The 21,643-nt window shown below is 40.5% G+C and overlaps 1 protein-coding gene across 1 annotated transcript; it reads left to right on the top strand.

Annotated features, from left to right (window-relative positions):
- Positions 1 to 5,080: 5,080 nt before the first annotated feature.
- LOC136431454 (vesicular integral-membrane protein VIP36-like) lies at positions 5,081 to 19,756 on the top strand. Its single transcript, XM_066422831.1, has 8 exons — positions 5,081 to 5,256; positions 9,071 to 9,189; positions 9,822 to 9,936; positions 13,308 to 13,390; positions 15,603 to 15,770; positions 16,484 to 16,598; positions 17,257 to 17,364; positions 17,540 to 19,756. Exons 1-8 carry the CDS (start codon positions 5,121 to 5,123, stop codon positions 17,701 to 17,703), a joined length of 1,008 nt encoding a protein of 335 aa, XP_066278928.1. The 5' UTR covers positions 5,081 to 5,120; the 3' UTR covers positions 17,704 to 19,756.
- The last annotated feature ends 1,887 nt before the right edge of the window (positions 19,757 to 21,643 follow it).

The following is a 21,643-nucleotide window of genomic DNA, read 5'->3' as shown; positions in this document are numbered from 1 at the left end:
ATTTGTCTACAGAAGATGGAAGAGACTTTGTACATAAAGATGGAATATACATGTAGCATAATAGTTCTACTCTTTTACTTTAGTTATCTAACTCACTGCATTTAGCCCATGCTGGACATAGATATGCAATAAAGATCATTATCATTATTGAGATGAGAACTTCATATGTTTGTTACTTCTCCTACTTTTAGCTCTTCGCGACGGAGAGTTACAACATAGACGTACGGATCTTTTTGATTGAAAATAAAATAGTGGCCTTTTCAAACCTCAAAGCTATCAAAACGAATGATGGTCTAACTTAGGCGACTTTTACTGTATAGTTGGACACCAGAGAGCATCGGTTGTCAGAATTAGAATACGGCTGGATTTTGAATTTTTATCATTGGTTTATTCATTTCAATTCACTCACAATACAATACAATACAATACCATACAATAAAATCGTACACTGCCATTCACTTCGTAGCCTTATGTCGGCTGAATTATGTGAAAAACATGTTACAAACAATGACAATAAAACCATTTACCTTTACCCTAATAAAATTGTTTGTTAGACCAACTATATGGGATTGTTTAAGAGGTGGGTAAGGCACGGTAGTGTGCTTTTGTTGTATCTTTCAGTGCGCGCTGGCAATCGGTCAAGTTTTGCTTGTTGTCTCGTTGTCCTCCCGCTGATCTCCCCCCTGGTTTGTAATTGTGGCAGCCAGTGTTGGTAGATGGTAGACGTATAAATGTTCTTTGCAAACTTTCTACAAAGAGCAACTCTGCGTTTTTCAAGTGTCTGTAGCTGTAACACCTCCAGAGCTGTCTTGTAGCTAGTGAACTCCTTGCCAATGATGATTCTGGTGGCTCTTTGTATGCTTTCGATCTTCTTTCTTTGCGTTGTTGTTAACCCCGGATGCCATAATGGGGCGGCATATTCAAGCACAGGGCGCACAAAAACAAGTATATACAATAAGAAGATCTTCGGTGGGCAAATTGAATTGGCGCAGACGACAAAGCAAGTATAGTCTTTGGTTCCCCTTCTTGGTTGTTTCCGTGACATGAGTGTTCCACTTCAAGTCGGCCTGGAATGTTACTCCGAGACACTTGGCCACACTGACCACTGCTAACTGGTGGCCGTCAATGCATGTTAAGTGTAGGTGGCGGGGGAGGGTTGCGGGAGAAACAGACCTGCATAGTTTTGCACTTGTCAGGGTTAAGTTTCATCTTCTTGTCGATGGTCCAGCGGGACAGACTATCGAGATCGTCCTGAACTCTAGATGGTTCAGATACAAGCCTGGATTCCATTAAGTTCAGATCATCAACAAAGGCCAACGACGGGGAACGTACAATGTCCGGTAGTTTGCTGACGTGAACGATAAACACAATGGGTCCGAGCTTGGTGCCCTGCGCCAAACCACAGGTAAGATGTTTTGTATGGGACAACGCCCCTCTGTATCTAGTCCTCTGACTCCTGCCTTCGTGGAAGTTAGAAATCCACGGGATGATTTCTGGTCGGACACCCTGCTCCAATAAGTGCTTTATCGCGACTGTGTGATCGACTAAGTCGAACGCCTTACTGAAGTCGGTTAAAATCCAGGTGCTGCATGTCCCCCGCTTATCAGCGGACTTGTAGAGCTGATTTGCCAGGCTTACCAGGCAATGAGTGGTCGACCGACCCTTCAGGCATCCAAATTGACTTGGCGATATTGTGTGTTTAATGTCCTGAAGAACCCAGGAGGCAATAAACCCCTCACACACCTTAGCGACGAGGGAGGTTAAGGACACCGGCCGGAGCTGGTCAAGACACGGTGGACGAGTCTTCGGCAGAGGAACTACGATCGCCTCTTTCCACTGCTGTGGTACTATTCCTTCACGCAGGGAGCTGTTAAAGATGTCAGAGAGAGGTGTAGCTTTTTCGCAGGCAAACTCCCTTAGCAACCTGCCGCCGATACCGTCTGGACCCGGAGACTTAGACGTTTTCACCTTCTTCAGTTCCTCATACATTTCCCAAGGCTGCACTGTGGGGGGAGGTCGTGAAGGAAGGAATACCGGTAGCTCGGACAAGTCCAGGGGGGGGTAATGATGTGGTAACATTCGAGAACTTGCAATTGATGATGTTTGCGATTTCATCGTTGTTTTCCGGGTTAACACCTTCAACTGGGACCGTCATGTCCTTGCGTTGGGTGCCGGTTAGGACCTTGAGCTCGCTGAACCATGCGCTTGGGTTTTCCGTTTTTAACTTTTTGATTCTTGTGTTGTAGAATTGTTTTCTTGCCCTCTTGATCGCGTACTGGACTTTATTGCGGAGTGAGCGCCATTCAACCCAGTTTTGTTGCATTGAATGCTCGTTGACGAGCCTTGATTGCATATTTGATCTTCTGGGACATCCACGGTTTGTCCTGGGTGTAGGTTCTGATGACTTTGTTAGGAAAGTGTGTTTCAATTGCTTGATTCAACGTTCTGTAGAAGGCTAGCGCTGTAGTTTTGTTCTGTGTTCCCTGTACTTCCAACACTTCTTCCCACTGGTCATTGTCAAATTTTGATGAATGATATATGAGTATGTCAGTTTCAAAAGAAATTTTGCTGTGGAAATGATTCTACGTCGCCCTTGCACGATCTATACCATGTGTATCAGCAGGCAAAAAACAGAAATATCTAATGTTATGAAAACAATCAATAATCTCCAAGCAGATATTCGTGTGGCAGAATCATTATATAGGCAGACATCGACACTGTCCGCAATACCCTAACTTTTGATAGCTTGACACACATCTAAGTCGCCCTTTAATTTCTCGGGAAGATTTTAAGCAACTTGCTTGTTTTAAGTAAGCAGAAAGGAAACGTTCGTGAAAAATAACTTCAATTTCAGTCTGCTATTAAACGGTTATATATTGTCAAATTTTGACCGTGCGTAATCAAGTTTCAATAGATTTTCGTGTACTTTTAGTGTAACTTTTCCTACTCAAACGACTATTTTCAGAATCGTGAAAGGAAAAATTTGATGTTGTATCATTTCTTAAGATACTTATGAAAACAAGAGTTCCACGACCTCATATCTCCATGAACAATTCTATTCATGCAAATGACTTTCACAATTGCATAATATATGCTTGGTCAAAAACACCTTTATCTAACTTACACATGTTGCAATATTGACAGTCCTATAATTTTCCAATTAGATGAATTATGGTGTTTTTGCATTAATTATGCAAATTAGGAATTTATTTGCATAATTGGTATCTGTTGATGCTCCACTTTCCATAAACTACATATGTTACATGTATTTGAGTCTGATAATGGAAAACTGCAAATGTAGATTTTCCTCATTAGCTATGCAAATTAAGTCACAATTAGCATAATTTGCACTTCATTATGGTTCCGGGTCGGAGTTCAATTGTGACCGGGGGTTGGGTCATGACCCGGTAATCTGCCGGAAGTGCGTGGTCGTCACCCTGATTTCTGCCCGAGATTGCTTGGTGATGGTTTTAGCTGTGTATGAATATTTTGAATCTTCTGGAAAGCCCGTGAGTTGTAGTATTTTTGGGCGCGGTGCAGTTGGTTCGCTATCGAAGCCTTTTTTGTATTAGTCCGCGGGAACGGTGATGCGGTTTTCTCGCCCGATGACCCAAATAGCATCGTTTTTAATGCATTTTCACCGAATTTGCGTCATCGGAGATTGCGAAAAAGTTATCACATGACTTTTTTATTTTTTTCATTTTTCAGAGACACCATTTACTAAGCTTTCTCAGCATATATGCCGTGACCCCAGGAAAACTCGTTTTTTCCGAGCAGGTTCGATCAAAAAAGTGTAAAAAAATGATAATTTTCGGATGCCAAATTTACATTTTACTATGGTTTCTACCCAAAATAAAGGGACAACGGACAATACCGATAAATACATCGGAAAACAGCAAAAAACCGCTTTTCGACCATGTGATTACATTTTCCGTCCTACTTTTCTCGGTGGAATTGTAGCCCGTCGACCTGAGGGTGTCGGCCTACATACGAAATCGCAAAATAACTCCGGTCCGAGACCTTATGTATATCTCTGTCTTAGCTACCTACATACTAAGTATCATATTGACAGTCCTATAATTTTTTTAATTAGATGAGTTATGGTGTTTTGTATTAATTATGCAAATTAAGGAATCTATTTGCATAATCGGTATCTGTTGATGATCCACTTTCCATAAACTACATACGTTACATGTATTTGAGTCTAATAATGGAAAACACTGCAAATATAGATTTTCCTCATTAGCTATGCAAATTAAGTCCCAATGAGCATAATTTGCACTTCATTGTGTATATCTCTATCTAAGCTACCTGCATACTAAATACCATGGAAATCCGTTGTTCCTTTGTTCAGTCATTCTCCTTAGAAGATTTTCACAAAAACGCCCCTGCAATTCCAGAGGAAGCTGCTAGGGGGCCCAAACCTACACCACTTCTTTATTACATCACAAGCTATCTACCACCCAAATATCAAGACCTCAGCACGTCCAGGTCAAAAGATACAAAAAAGTTCTGCTGCAGTACCAAGGTCACGTACCAGGGGGTCCAAAATCGACCTTGAATTTCGGCTTCACCACACCCGCCCACATACCAAATATCATTGTAATCCATCAAGAGGCTCTTGAGTTATGCTGACTGGAGTGGTGCGGAAACACAGACAAACAAACAAACAAACAGACAAACAGACACACCCAAAACTATATCTCCATTTTTCATGGAGATAATGGAGATAATAATTACATTACATATCTACTTTGCCTTTAATAGCCGCTAGGTGTCCCAAGTTTGAGGTTAAAATAGGAAGCTCCTTCCTATTTTAACCTCCTTGATTGGGGTTACGACTCAATACTGTAAAAGGGGAAATATTCGCGGTACGTGGTTTTGCGTTCGCTGTTTTCGTGGTGACCTTTTTAAAGCCACCGCGATTTTTTTGTCCGCCTGCCCCCTTATTTCAACCGCGAACTTAAAGCCACTGTCAACACACCATTTTGTCCCTACCGCGAAATTAATTAAATCCCCGCCCGAACATTTTCCCTTTTACGGTAACGTTGACGTTATTTCTTTTGCAGGTGACTCTCGTGTAAGCTCGCAATACTACGCGAGACTTTACAGTTTTCAAGATGGCGGTGATGGCGTTGCTCACGAGGTGTTCGTGTTTGTTGTCGGCGTTCTTTGCCGTCCTAGCCGTCCAGGCGCAGACCATGAGCCCCGGCGACTACATGAAGAGGGAACACTCCCTCATGAAGCCATACACAGGTAACGTTACGTCTTTACGGACGGATTTAATGGTAGTGCAGTAAGAAACAACAAATTATGGAACGTTCCCGAACAAAACGTGACTGGTACTTCCTAATTTGCGTACACCTGAGGCTGAGTGTGTGGTAGGTATGTGGTCAGGACAATATGTAAGATGTTACAAAAATATATAATGATAATAATTCAACAAAAAAAGAGTGTGGATAAGACCCAATGTATTTCATGAAACACAAAAAAGTCGAAATTATGGACAAATTACTTACGAAATTTTTCCATCCTTTGTGTGATAACGTTTATATCTTAGGTGCACACCTCAAATTAAACCAAGTCTCTCTACCTGTTAAGTTGAATGAAATGCGTTTAACTTTTGTTAAGAGTTCTGAGTTTGAATCCCTGACATGCCCCGACGTTATGCCCTTGGAAAATGCACTTTTTAGGATTTCAGGTGAAAATGAGTACCTAGCTAGGAAATTTTCCCTTCCTTTGTGTGATAACGTTTATAATTTAGGTCCCCCGTGTTTGAGGAGCATGTTAAAGAACCCACCACACATTTATTGAAAAGAGTAGGGGTCCATGATCATCTTGGTGTGAGTGGATCAAATAAATCTGTCCAGATATGCAGCTTGTAGGTGTTCAGTACAAACCTGGTGTGTTACGCCATGAGGCGGTTTACCGGGTATACAATACAAACACACAAACAAATATAAGCAAAGCTCATGGTACGTTCACCTTGGTACGTTCTAGTAGGCATAAATGGCCGAGGTTCCTCCAGCAATTTTGGAGGGGAAAAAGAAGAGCATGCAATAAGAAATTGTGGTATCATGGTGTGAAAATTATTATTTGTGGTCATTTCTGCAGGAAAAGAAATGTTATTTCCCAGACCAATTTGTGCAGAACCCTGAATATGCAAAGATGCAACCTACCGAGTTATGTTTATGTATGGGGATGTTCAATGTTTTCTATGCCGCTGGTAGAAATACTGGTACCTTTTTGTTACCTTCAAAATCGCAGTTTGGTAAAATATTAGCCATTAGTTTCCTAGCTAACCATAATGCCTATCACCCTAATTACCCCCTTTGAAAGGACAATGTGACTCTTTTCCAGTCGTGTCCAGGTCCGGGCGCAAACCCGGGCAGTCATCTCGATAATATTGAATTTGATTACAATTGTTTTGAACTCTACAAAGTCAGTTAATTTTTTGCATTTTCTAAACATCCATTGTCTCTATTTTTATGTCATAAATCATTTTGAATATGTATTTTGGAAAAGGACTGGCAAGGTAGTGTTATGGTTAGGAATTTTATAATCTAAGTAAAGGTTCTGGGTTTGAATCCCAAGCAGGCCCCAATGTCCTTCCCTTGGGAAAGGCTCTTCACACCCATTTCCTCACTCAACTGGGGTGAAAATGATAGGTACCTTTGGTTAACTTTAAGGGACGTCCTCTGGATTGGGACGTAAATCCGGAAGTCTTGCACAGCTGTTCTTACTACATATAAAACTGGTGTGTAATGCCTAAATATAGCACATCACAACTTGTGTAGGAATGGAAGTTGAAACTTAGACCTCTGCAAGGGTGTAGCCTCAGATGTAGCTCAAAGATTCAAAACCTTGAATTTTAAAAGTCCTTGTCACAAATTCAAGTCAATGACCTCTATCCAACCAAGGTCAGCAGTAGCCTCCTTTGCAGACTTCCTGGAACGGGGGGGGGGGTATATATTTGGGGGAGGGGAGGGGAGGTGACGCGATTTCTTACATGGGCCAAGGTTCTCTAATGCCGCCGAGGGAGTTATGTCGTCGAGGGACGACCACCTTTCCCAGCAAGTCTGCTTTCAGTTGGGCTCAGCAAAGGGAAATTAAAAAACGCTTAGGGGCTATTGACATGGACTTGTGAACTGCTGCGTACGCCCCGTGGACTGCCATTACACTGTGCCAATAAACCGCACGCGCCACCCGGCAGTGAGTTGTCACGCCCCTGTATTCACTGACCCGGCCATTTCCTAACGGTCAACGGTCACAATCAGTTTGAAAACATTTTAACTTACTACAGAAGGCAAAAATTGTTTTGTCGGCAGCTACGGGGCACGGAAAGTCAATTTGTTACCAGATACAGTCAAACCTGCCCAAGGCGACCACCCGGGGGACCGAGCAAAAACGGTCGCGATGGACAGGTGGTCGCCATGAAGAGGATTCCACTCCATGTTTCCAGGTCGAGGTTTTCAAATACAGTATACGTAGATGGATGGAAAATTATGTGATTTTAGACAGCATGACCCCCACCAGGTTCAACTCTCATTGACAGAAAGATCCTACAAAAATTACATTTTCCGTTATCATTGTGATATTTGTATACCGTTACATCGTGTACAAATTTTTGTCATAATTTTGACTACAAAACGATGTTTGCCTCGATGATCTCGCCGCGCCCTCCCGCATTCACACGTTACGTTAAGTAGTACACACACACACGCACATACAATCAAAGTTTTAAGGCCTAAGACAAATCTCTAGAAAACACCTGCTAACCCCAGCCTTTTTTGGGGCGCCGACCGCTGGATAAAAGGGGCAAAAACTTGAAAACGTTTTCGATCTGACAACTGAATATGAAAACGGAACTGTGTGATTTTGTTAGTCTCCAAGCAGACCCAACGGATTGCAAAGACCGTATCCAACTGGAAGAAGGAGCTTTTATAGCCTTGGGTTGCAAAAGCGACTTCTTTCTGCCAGTTGGATACGGTCTTCGCAACCCATAGATTGGAGATTATGATTTCGTCGCGCCGCACCACACCGCCAAGCTCTGTGCGACTGCATCGAAAGCAGCAGAACGCACAGCGTCCAATAAAGGACATAAAGGTTTGTGAGATTCATGGAAATTAAACGAAAATAAGAATAATAATTTTCATCAATAACGAAAGTATTCTAAATGTTCATATACGAAAGTGTTGTGTTTTAGAAAGGTCAGCGGTACGCCAAATCTGGGCCGCGAAAACCAAGATGGCGTCGGGGACCAAGGAACACCATGTCTCGCCCGATGTTTTGCCCGCCGCAAAGTCATTTTTCGGCAGAATTTAGTAAGACACAGACACATTTTTGTTGAAAATACAAGAAATAGATAGTAATTTCTGTGAAATCTGACTTTTCGATGCAATGCACTACGTAATCGTTTGGAAAATTGAGTTTTAACCGAACCAAGTTTGCGGTAAACTATAAGATTACGATGGGCACAACAACATCGATATTAAAGTATTCACAAACATTTGTACTAATATTTACAATGTTTATAGTGGGAACGTGAGAGGAATCAACGCTATTTCATATATTTTTGATTTGATTTTGATTTTATTTTATTTTTCAAGGTCTTAAAACGTTTCCGCAAAATCCGACAGCAAAATGATCCGATGTCACCACACGCTTGGAAATAAGGCGGGCGCCATGGTCAGGTATAAGGCTCTGTTCGGTCCCAATTCGTGGCGGTCGGATTGGACAGGTGGTCGCCTTGGGTAGGCAGCTAATGCTTGTGCCTATGGGGAAAATTTTCGTGACCGAGAAAAAGCAGTCGCCATGGCCAGGTGGTCGCATTGAAGAGGTGGTCATTTGCAGACCATCAGAGCCAACGTCAAAGGAAAGCTTGTTTTGTGTAGTTTCTTGGGACTAGTGACCTAACTGGCCATGGCAAATCGATTTGTTTTCAATTTGGCTAAAGGAGCCCAAGAGGATGTTGCATATCAGCCCATTGTACAATGTACATGTAGACTAATCATTGTGAGGTGGGAGGATGCAAATCTAGTAATAGTAACAGTGCTTGTGGCTGTTCCAGGTACCGGCAGTATGGCCATCCCCCTGTGGGACTTTGGCGGCAGCACCATGGTTACAGACAAGTACGTGCGGTTAACCCCAGACCACCAGAGCAGACGGGGGTCACTCTGGAACCAAGTGGTAAGGCTTCGGACTGAGACTGAAGCCCACAGGACTAAATGTGGCGCCATTATGTCGACTGAAATTGCCAATTATTTTTGAGATTTCCAAAAAAATTTGCAATTGGCAAAAAGATAGGTGCAAATCTCTTTTTGATGAATCTTAATCACTGTACATTGGTTTTAATTCAGTGATAACACTGTGACTTCAAATTAAGTTATCTGTAGTATACGATTGGAGCTGAAACTTGGCCATTTTGTTTATAGAGGTCACATATTTTACCGAGGCTTGCATGTCAGAGTGACCGAAAGGGAGAATTGGCAGAAATTTGCACCGTTGATGCAATTTCCTAACACAATTTAGCGCAGTACAGTGAGATACCTGTTTTAGCTGCCATGTATAAGAGGGAATTGAATATTGAATGATGTGTCCAGCTACTATAGATTCATTAACTTTCGCAATGGTTTTACTTCATGGTCGGAGGGAAAGGGAGGTTTTCTCGTTTGTATGAATCTAATTTGCGGTTGGAACAATTTTGTAGTACAGTAATAATACATTGGATACGCATATTTGCAGTAACTTGTCACTTGTCTTACCCTCATTTGAAACTCTGACGTCCATAAGTTTTGACTTAAACTTTAATTTTCCCACAGCCATGTTTTGTACGCGACTGGGAGATGCACGTCCACTTCAAGGTCCATGGCCTGGGCAGCAGTCTATTTGGGGACGGGTTTGCTGTCTGGTACGTCAAAGACAGGATGCAGCTAGGTGAGACAGTTCCTACCTTAATATTCGTAGGCCTAGGGAAAAAGTGTTGTGTTTTCATTAGGCCACAGCAAGTAAATTTTATGGATGATATCCTCTGCAGACTCCAAATTTAGTGCGCGTGGGCAGAAAAAAAAAGGCGGGCAAAAAAAAGAGAGATCCACATTTTCAAACTTGAATACCATAAAGCACTTAAGAAGAATTGAAGCGATAAAACATGGTATTATAACCGGCAAGTCTTTTATCCCTGTATTCAATAAAACATTAACGCTGATGTCAACATTAAAATCAATGTAAAGTTAGATCCGGGTTTGTATAGCACATCAAGAACGTAGAGACAAGGTTTCCCGTACACTGGGCAAGGGAGTCTCCTGAGTCATGAGGCAGACTGACTGTGACTACATAATGCTGGCTCTGCTCACTTTGTCTCAACTCGCAGTAGTCTCAACTGAAATTCTCGCTGGTATTGCTGTCCTGACTGTCTGACTGAATTGCTGTGACTCAGAAATCTCTCGTTTTTTTATTCTGTCTTCAACAGACAGACAGCTAGACAATGGTCTACTCCAACCGCATGGCATCAGTTACTTCATCTGACCCTGTTATCGGATTTGTTAGTACATGTAGTTCACTTCATTCAAGAAAAAAAAAATTGGACTAGAATGGCAACATTTTCGGGAAAATGCAGGATATTCCCCTCTCATTACCTACAACTCAAATATGACATCCTTAGCATTGACTGTAAGGGTATTATGAAGTTTCTGCATAAATTATGCAAACAAGGTCTGCATTAGCATAATTTATGGTCAGGTGTGTCAGAGCGAACTCCTGCTCTGGGCACCAACTCATGGGCACTCCTTTGTCGGGCGACCCCGACGGACCTACATAGACCAACTTGCTGGGGATGTAGGGGTGAGGTCTGAAGATCTAGACCAACTAATGGCGGACTGTGATGCCTGGCATAAGCATAATTTATGGCCAGGTGTATTCACCTTTTCTAAAGGTATCTACAAGTCAAACATGACATCCGTAGCTTTTACGGTAAGGAAAATTCAAGTTTATGCATAAATTATGCAAACGAGACCCCATTAGCATAATTTATGACCAGGTTTTCTGACCTTTCCAAATGGTACCTGCATCCCAGATATGACATCCATAGCTTTTACGGTAAGGAAAATACGAGTATATGTAAACATTATGCAAATGAGGTCCTCATTAGCATAATTCATGGCCAGGTGTGTTCACCTTTCCTTAAAGTACCTACATCTCAAATATGACGCCTGAAGCTTTACGGTAAGGGAAATACAAGTCCCTGCATAATTTATGCAAATGAGGTCCTTATTAGCATAATTAATGTCCAGGTGCTTTCACATTTCCTAAAGGTACCTACGTCTTCAAGATGACATACGCAGCTTTTACCGTAAAGGAAATACAAGTTTATGCATAAATTATGCAAATGAGGTCCTCATTAGCATAATTTATGGCTAGGTGTGTTAACCTTTCCTAAAGGTACCTACATCTCAAATATGACATCTGCAGCTTTTACGATGAGGGAAATACAGGTTTTTGCATGAATTATGCAAATGAGGTCATCATTAGCATAATTTATGTCCAGTTGCATTCACCTTTCCTAAATATACCTACATCTCAAATATGACATCTGCAGCTTTTACGGTAAGGAAAATACAAGTTTATGCATAAATTATGCAAATGAGGTCCTCATTAGCATAATTCATGGCCAGGTGTGTTCACCTTTCCTAAAGGTACCTACATCTCAAATATGACATCTGCAGCTTTTACGGTAAGGGAAATACAAGTTTCTGCATAAACTATGCAGATGAGGTCCTCATTAGCATAATTTATGTCCAGGTGTGTTCACCTTTCCTAAAGGTACCCACATCTCAAAGATGACATCCGCAGCTTTTACGGTAAGGGAAAAACAAGTTTATGCATAGATTATGCAAATTAGGTCTACATTAGCATAATTATTGTCAGGTTTATTCACCTTTCCTATAGGTACCTACTTCTCAAATATAACATCCGTACCATGTAACATAAGTTACATATAACTTTCTGCAATACCATTAGTAGAGCCACTACCGCACATCTACTTGGTTTTTGGCAGAAGAAAGAAGAAGAAGAACAGGCAAGCAAAAACAGTATATCCCCCTTCCCACTGGAAGGGGAATATAATTAGACGTTGTTGATACTAATGGCACAACAATAACAGACTAATTCCAATTACAAGTTTGGCATGAGGGCTGCTCTGTGTCTTCCTGTAAGTTGGTGACAAGGAGCAATCTTATTACAGCTTGCATACACAATAATATTAATTGTATGCACTTTAGTACAGATGTTTCACTATTCCTACATGTGCAAATGCCTTTTCACAGCATCAAGAATGTTTTTGCGATGGAAGTAGCGGACATTTGCAACATATTGCCCCATTTTCGGTATATTGCTCATTGCCAAAGGGCAAAAAAATGTCTTGTTTTTTATTTCAAAATCAGGCGAGAACCAATGCGGGCGCTGATGTCATCCATAAAATTTACTTGCTGTGGCCTTACATAGAATTCAACTGCTCTCAAACTCAACAAAAGTACTCACCGGAATTGGCAACTGGTTCTCCCAGTCTTCCCTAGCTTTTTGACCCTATCGCTCCTAACACATGACTTTTGTTCATGTGCAATGTCAGCAATGGGTCAAAGGTTGTTGGATGTCAATATCGCAAAAATGTTGTGTTTCTAGTGACTGACGCAAGCAAAAACCTGCGGACCCTAGCCTTTGGGTCTGACCACTGGTTAGGACGTAGAATTTTAAATCTGACATCTTTGTGAGAAAATTAAAAAAACAGAACTCCAACTCCAAGTACACTTGCAAATTTTCTTACAGACTTCCTGTATTGCACAGTCTGTTAGCAGATTAAGGCTTTGGACAGTTGGTGTAAGAATGTGTAGGAAACATTGTAATTCTTTGTTCAGTATGATATGCTTACACAATGTATATAATTAAGATACACATGTAGTATGTTAGAAATATTAGTATCCTGATAATCCATTGTTAAACTATATTTGTTGGATCACTTCAGCCGCAATGAAAAAACCATCCCTATCTCAGTATCTGCTAACTCTAATTTTTCCAAGGAAACGCAACATTAATTCTCCCAGGCCTTTCTAACTTACCGCCTGCTGAGTTTGCAATGTTACGAGGAATATCTATCTATCTCAAGCCATTAGTTTGAAGCTTTTTTTCAAAACAGATAGTCTATTAATGCTGTTTCTTGTATAGCATAATACCTTTTTTTTTCAAGACATCGTATTTTATCTTTAAAAATGGTAGCCTGTCATATATGAATTGTGGATTTCCTTATTTTCCAGGGCCAGTGTTTGGGAATAAAGACAATTTTGTTGGTCTGGCCATCTTCTTTGATACCTACAGCAACCACAATGGGCCTCACAATGTAAGTAGTCTGTATAAATGTTTGTTTGATCATTCGTTCAGACCCTTCTACTGCCAAGCTGTAAATAGGGCAGCAAGTTTCCTTGCTGTTTCAGTAGCAGGGAATATTTCTACAGGAAGGTGTTGCTAGCCCTTCCCCTTTAACATGCTCAAGGCACAGAACCCCTATTTAACATCCCTTCTGATTGAACCAGGGTCTCCCAGTTAGCAACTTATTGAAATCAAGAGCTCAACTGTGAGGCTGCTACCAGTTGATCATGAGCTACAGGGACATCCCGTGTATAAATGTAGTTTTCGTAAGTGATGATGATTGAACTTGTTTCAATGTGTGTTGTGCAACAATTGGTAACCCATAATACTTTAGTGCAGGGCTCGAAATTCAGTTTTTGGAATAGGTGCACAGTTGCACCTAACCTTGAGATGTACGTGCATCAGTGTTCTAGCCAGCGCCCGTCCTCTGTCAATTGACGGAATTTTTCTGCTCATGACGGACAAAAATTTTGCCCAACCCGTCATTTTTTTATGGACAAAAATCGGCGTATAAAGATATACAGACAGAGCTTAAAATTTTGCAAAATCTTCAGAAGATCAGCAAAAGTTTGCGACGAGGCCGATCAAGATCAGTTGTAATGCCCGCCAGCGACAACTCCAGCCAGACAGAAAGAGCGCCGTGGTGGTTGCTAGTTAATAGTTGGTGGCCGCCGAATACTCGGCTTCATGCGCCTCACTCCCCACTACAGTTTTGGCCGGTCGCATCGGGCTGACGTTTTTTTCTGTTTTGTCCCTCTCAATTCACCGTCAGTTATTGTCATCAAAGCTTAGCCTAAAAATTCAGAAATACTCCTATAGCTATCAGCCTTTCTGTAATCTGTGTAAACATAAATTTTCAAGCCGGCTGAGTTACATGCGCTTTCTTCCCGCGGAAAATGGTAAAGAAACATCAGATATTTTATTCCACCAATAACAGCGCTAAGCGTGAATTTTCAATATTTTATCAGAAATGGCGGGGATCGCAAGGATCACACGACGAAGCGGCTGTTGGAAGGTTTGAATCAACACCTTTTGAACAAATTCAGTGAAGTTACCTAGGAAAACATGGGAGAAAAAGTAGGACGTCTTTATGGCGTTCTTTCTCAAAGTAGGGTGTCAAATTCCTCATAATGTTTAGTAATTACAGGGCGCATAGGGGACAAGTTTGGAAAAATTATGTGTTTTTTTTGCCGACTTATTCTGTGTGAATTTTCTATAGGACGTAGATACGTAATAAATTTTTGTTATGCAAATTTTTTTTTCTCTGCCGATTGTATACAACATAGAAGTGTAGCTTGTGTGTGAACATTCGATCTAACCGCGATGACGGCATGCCTCCCCCAAAAATTAAGCCTGAAACCCTTGTGTAATTTTTCACCAAAAGAGATGTCATTAAACTAAGCTTAGTCTACCAAGAATATTTGCCCCTCAAAATGCAGGAAATTTCAGAGGTTCAAGATTTCAAAATTTTCTAGAGGAGACAATCCCAGGAAATCCCAGGACCCCCGTAGGATTGGCGCGCCTTTTGCACGACGCCTCGCGCCTTCAGCACTCGATGTGTTCTTCCCTCAAACAAAATTGAAATGACGGGTAAAAATTTCAGGCTGGCGAGAACACTGAGGTGCATAGAGAAAAAATGAAATGCGCAATGTAAGTAATACAACAAAGTGTTTTATAAAAAGTTTTCTGACACTAATGTCAACAGTATGCGGTATACTACATGTACAACAACGATGGTACCCTTACGTGATTTGTATGTAAAAAAATTAGGTAATATATATTTGCACCAGACTATTCAAAAATTAGGGGAACAGCTCCAATTTTGAGTCCACAAAAGTGCATGATGCACCCAGTACTGTAAAACTAAAAGAGAAAATGTTTGCAGTGGTTTTATATACATATATATATATATATATGCGGTGACCTCTTCAACGCAAACTTAGGACCACCATGAACGTTTTTGTTCCCCGTTTTATACTACCTGTTTTAATGGTGAACACTCCATTTTCTCACTACCGCGAAATTAAATCCCTGTGAACATGTCCCCTTTTATAGTATTTCGATCCCTGTTAAAGATACGAACAATAACTTTTTCCAGAATGGCTGGTCTGAGCCATGTAAAAGTGCCTGAATTATGAAATGTTGTATTTAAAGTGTAATGAGTTTCTTGTATCCCATAACAGCATCAGCACCCGTATGTCTCTGCGATGGTGAACAACGGTTCCCTGACATACGACCACGACATAGACGGCACGCACACCCAGCTGGCCGGATGTCACGCCCAGTTCCGCAACAAGGACCACGACACGCACGCTGCCATCAGATACATGTCTTCTCAGCAGAGGCTAACGGTAAGTCGTAATAGAAGCCTTATAGTAAAATGGTTCTTTCCTTCGTTCAGACTCTTGTAGTGCCTGGTGGCACATAGGGCAGCAAGTTTCCTTGCTGTTTCTGTTGCAGGGTATATTTTATATATTTTTACAGGGAGGGGTTGTTAGTACTTCCCCTTTAACCACCTAGAACATGGGAACCCCATTTTACGTCCCTTCAGAAGGATGGGTGCAGCCCAACTCAACTGTGATGTTGCTATCAGTTGAGCTATAGGGACATTCTTAGTAGGAAAATGGTTGTCTCTAGAAATACTGTGGATAACAGTTTGTTGAGTTGGTCAAATTTGCGAAATGTTTGTGATTTATTGTTTTATTTATTTATTTGTTTGTTTGTCTTGCATGCATGTAACTAGTAAACTCACCTTTAGGTGTAGCACACCATTTTTGGACAGTAAGGTTTCATCCACTCATACCAGGATGGACCCCTACTTTTTTCAATAAGTGTGGTAAGTTCCTTAACATTCTTCTCCTCAAACATGGGACCTCCAGCATTACGCCCCAACCAAGAGGGTGTCCCTAACAGGAGCTAGGTACTAATTTTTACCTGAGTGGAGTGAGGAAATGGTACCTTTCCCCAAGAGAACAACATTCCAGCCTACCAGGGATTCAAACCCAGAACCTTTAGATTCTAAGTCAACAACCCTAACCACAAGACCACCTTGTACTTTTGCCAGGTAATGGTTGATGTTGATGACAAGAATGAGTGGAAGGAGTGTTTTGACGTGACTGGAATCCGCCTACCACAGGGGTACTACTTTGGTGCTTCAGCTGCAACTGGTGACCTGGCAGGTAGGGGGCAGTGTTGAGTCATATTTGACAGGTATCATTTAATAGGTACATGACTTGTAGGCAGCTGACACAGCTAGTCCTTAAGAGTTTTTCCATCCACAAAGATGGAAAGGGGCATTCAGGAAACTTTCCTTATCCTCCTCTTTTTGATGTAAAGTATTCTTGCTTCCCAGAATTCTGACACATATTCTGTCATTAATTGTTCAGGTTTCCGTTTTACACTTATTCTTGCCCATAAAATTCTGGGAAAATGGCTTAGTCAGAAAAATGGTCTCACAGTGTATGTAAAATGGAAGTCCAGCTGCCCTCTATCTAGAAACATGAAAAAACAATGCAATGTTCTGTAAATTAATTTACTTTCATGGGGATTTTAGTTTGCGGTACAAGCAAAAAGGAGGTTTTCACAGTGTTTTAATTACATGGTCTGTAGTACAATGCTCGGACACGAGCCACTGCCGATGACTGTAGTACTGTAACAGTAGTAATACTCTGAAAACAAAGCCACTGCAAAAGTTTCAAGTTTTACAGTATTCCCTTCTTTCTATGAGGGAGTAAAATATAGAATCTGTATCTGAGCTGAGCAAGACCAAAATACTTACAGGTAGAATAAGCTGCATTCAACACACTCGTCACACGTTGTTGATGTTCTGTTTCCCAGACAACCATGACATCATCTCCCTGAAGATGTACGAGCTGGACACGCCCAAACAGGACGACCTGCCCAACTGGAAGGAGCCGGGGGCAGACTTCTTTGCACCTCCAAGAGGTCAGACATTAAGCTAACTTTCCATTTACATTGTGCGACACAGACCTTTTTGTGTCACTTTGGATAGCCAAGTAGCTATGCTAGCGGACACAAGATTCATGACACATGTATTTTTACAAGTAGAGTAACAGTTTTTTGATAGTAACAATATTGTTTTGTTCTTTTATACCTTTAGATCACCTTGATGACCCAAGAGGAGCTTTTAAAAACATTTCCCTCTCCGGGTGGAAAATGGCAGCCATAGTGTTCTGCGGCCTGCTGGGAGTCGTAGTCTGCATCGTGGTTGGAGTCGTAGTTTTCCAAAAACGACAAGAAAGAAACATGAAGAGATTTTACTAGTAAATTTAATCAAAATATCAGATGGAGGCGTGCAATGCTGGATTGCTGGAATTATCTGTTTGGCATAGTAGGAGATACAGGGGCCATGTCAAATTGCCAAGTTTCACAATGAGCGAAAGATTTTAGAGTCCTTCAGCAAATTCTCCACCTTTTGTAGGGTCTGGCAAACGCCATTGAAACAATATGGATGAGGGTCTGCATACCTTTTTTCCTATTCACTGTTAATCATAGCCAACCCGCTCTAAATCAACATTGTAAAGCATTGTAAGTAGATTATTCGTGAAGCCTAATTGGTTGCTTTAATTCTAAGTAGCATGTTATTTATAAGCACCATTGAAAAAAATTTTGTTTTGCAAAGTCAAATTCCAGATTGCCCAAAAGTCACAGGAGAGGGTCCGGTTGTGCCGGTGTTTGCAGCCTAGTTTTGCCAGGCACCCCACAAATACATCGGAACAATCCAGTGAACTCATTACCAAAACCATAGCTACCATAAGGTCAGTTATTTCAAATTTATTTAATTTTGGGGCTATTATCCTGTCTTCTGCCAGCCTGGGTACCATCTTCAATAGTCACTTGCTTACTTTGTACACTCTCACCAATGCTTATGTGAGCATTAAAGGGGACCGAGCATAAAACTTATAAGGACAGTAGCCTTATATTGAAGATTGAACCTTAGATTGAAAAGGAATGAAATAAATAGTAATTTAGTAAAGGTCAGAATTTCTTCCGTGTATAAACAGACTTGAATGTCCAAATGATGAAATGTGTCCCGTTAAGCGTTATTTAAGTACTGCCTGGAGCATGATAATTGGGTATCTGTGGGTGACTTTTCAACACTTTGTAATAGTTGGGAAAACCATCTTGTAAATTGCATCTTGTGCTTGAAATATTCTGCACATATACAGAAGCATGTATGAAAAGTTGTAGTGATTTCTATAAAGATGTGAATTGTAGTACAATTCATAATCTCCAAGCAGATCCAACGGTTGCAATAAAAATTTCTTCTGACAGTTGGATACAGTCTTCGCAACCGTTGGATCTGCTTGGATATTATGAATTGTAGGCACCAGAGCATCTACAGTACTTTGTGATTGTGTGTTGTACTCATTGTGGGGGGAGGGGGGTAGGTTCATTTATTTTTACTGGAATTAGATTTCGCAGTAAGAATGGAAAAAAGGTTCTTGCAGTGTCAAAGCAATACTGTAGCACAAAAACAGTTGCAGTGTTATGATTTCGTGTAAATAAAGCCATTGGGAACATTTCAAGATTAACAGTAAACATCTTCCTCAGATGTTCCATCTGTTTTGCTCAGTTTAATAGCTGTCAAAGACACAATGGTCACTATACCAGTCATTGATGTAATCTGTATATTTGTCCCATTGCTTTTTCTTGGCAAATCTTATTTGTTTACTACAAAGAAGGATCAAAGTAACAAGAAGCAGAATGGTTTCTGTTCTCAACCCTAAGAATTTGACAGTTTGTATTGTGAATTGTAACCACCATGAGTCTGATTACCAGTAGTTGTCTGAGTCTGAATATTACAATTTGATTGTAAAATTTTGATTGTTAACCTTAGTAGGAATTCTTTTCTTTCCCACAAGCTTTGTGAACTTTGAAGGGTGGTCACAAGTCAGCAAAATATAGAGATTTTCCAATTAAGCCTTGATTCATCTAGGGTCCAGTAAACTACTTACTTGTATGGTCATTCTTTGAATTGAATATGTGTCTAGCCTTGAGGGTTTCTATGCAAAAAAATAGAAAATGAAATTATAATCTATCTGTCTGTATAGTAGTTGTTAAAGCTGTTGTATCTGTTGCTGTATCTACCTTACCCCTCCACTTCTTGCTGTTTATTTTTCATCTAAAGCTGGTTGAGAAATTGCTTGTGTCTATAGATTATGGAAGTTTTTTTGGTATTTCATAGACAAGTGAATAATATATGATATCTGGTTAGGGTGGAGCTTCAGAACTTGAGGGTGTATAAACTTGCTTCATGGAACTGTTTTTAAAATAAAGAACTTACTAGTATGTTACATCATGCTACATCCACTTACCCTACCATGTCAGACTTTCAATAATCTTGGCACTGAGTTCCAATAACATTTAACAAGCCAATCCTAAAAATAGATATGGAGGGGTGTTAAGCTGAAAGGCAATGTTATGGTTTAGACATTCATAAGAACATCCAGTATTCTTCACAGCTAGGACAGAAATAATTTGTACAATTTTTTCAGGGGAAAAAAACTGATTATGGGATGTAACACTCTCATCTAACTTTCTGTAACTACACACATATACATGTACTAAAAACATGGAATAGACTGAGTTGATGACAAAATGTATATATGCCACACCTTCACCATGATACTGTAAATGCCTTTATGTTTGTGGTGGTTTAATGTTCATTGTTTTCACAGTAATCTCTTTACCACAAACTTAAAACCACTGGGGAAAAAGCCATTTCCTCCCAACTGCAGAATTAAAACTAGATTCGCCGTGAACTTAAAACTATTTACAGTACCGGTACAATCGCAAACCGAGGGCACTCTTGGGACAGTTGTGCATGTGTCGTTCAGCTGTCTTAGATCTTTGTTGGTGGTAGGTTCTGTCACAGCTTGCTTGAAAAATTGACAACTCGTACAACAACTTTACGACGATTGTAAAGGCCATACGCTTAAGTGATGAATATGCTTATTGCAAGTTATTCCGACTGCAGTACATACAGTAGCAAAGCTTCTTTGTTGCAGCAAGAGAGATGTATTGTGTAAAACAGCCATTGATTAGTTGGGGAATGAATCGAGAAATTTTTGTTTGTTCCAATCGTTAGATTGATAGCATTCTTGACTTTTTTAAATGAAACGGAGAAATTGCATTCAATGTTTAAAACAATTATAAAGCATTCCATTTACAAATAATTTGCAATTGTGGATAGATTTGTTGGACTTTCCCAAATTTCAACTGTCCAACTTCAGTATTTTTCAAAGGAAAGGGAAACATTATATTAGTAGAAATATTTTTGTGTTGGAAATTACATTGTACATTGCTTCAGAATGATTTCTACGAACACAGATGAACTTTCAAGCTGATAATGTTTTCTTGATTATTTTTTCCACAAAGAATGGATACTACTATACAGTATACATGATAGGTGTCAATAAAATGGGTCTGAAGGAAAAAGAATTTGTTCAGGTGACAAAATCTGTCACTGCCTCATGTAGTGCAATGTGGTAAAGAGAGCTCTGGAAACATCATTTGTGAAGCCTTGTATATATTATCATCCTTCAAAAACGGAATTGTCATTAAATGGCGATTAGAAGAAACAAAGAAATTGAAGATCTCATATTTTTGTGAATTTTTTAATGCCATAGCCCTAGCCTTATCATGCGCTATAAAAGTTGAAGCTCAACAATAAGTCACAAGCCACTGAGGTGTCCCAAATCAAGGTAATTGGCCTTGCCAGGCAGACCAGCTGTCTATGGACTATACCACACTACTTTCAGGAAGGGGGTGTCTGCCTGTAATCAGGTCCCGAAGAGACGTTGTAATCTTTCAGGTCTTGTAGCATTACACTGTAATGCTACAAGATAGCATTACAGTTAATTTACACTGTAATTCTACAAGACCTGAAAGATTACAATGTTTCGTCGGGACCTCAATAACTACCCACATACCAGAATTCCTAGAAATCCATCAAAAGGATCTTGAGCTACAGGTGCGATCACACATACACACTCAAAACAATACCTCTATCGGATAGCATGTTACTCGGCTCTAAAGCCCTCCCTTTATATCTGAATGTTACGGCAATTCGATATAGAGGTGTCAAAGGTCACCCGTCGTATAACGTCATCCACGAGCCTAACCCGTCGGGCCCGTTCAACCGGTCTAAGATAAAGTCACAGGTCACTGGATTTCTCGGGTCAAACGAAAACACCCAGCG

This window comes from Branchiostoma lanceolatum, chromosome 3 (assembly GCF_035083965.1).
Source record: "Branchiostoma lanceolatum isolate klBraLanc5 chromosome 3, klBraLanc5.hap2, whole genome shotgun sequence".
Classification (NCBI taxonomy): domain Eukaryota; kingdom Metazoa; phylum Chordata; class Leptocardii; order Amphioxiformes; family Branchiostomatidae; genus Branchiostoma; species Branchiostoma lanceolatum.
Note: the sequence above shows the minus strand (reverse complement) of the source record. Positions and strands in the feature narration are given on the sequence as shown.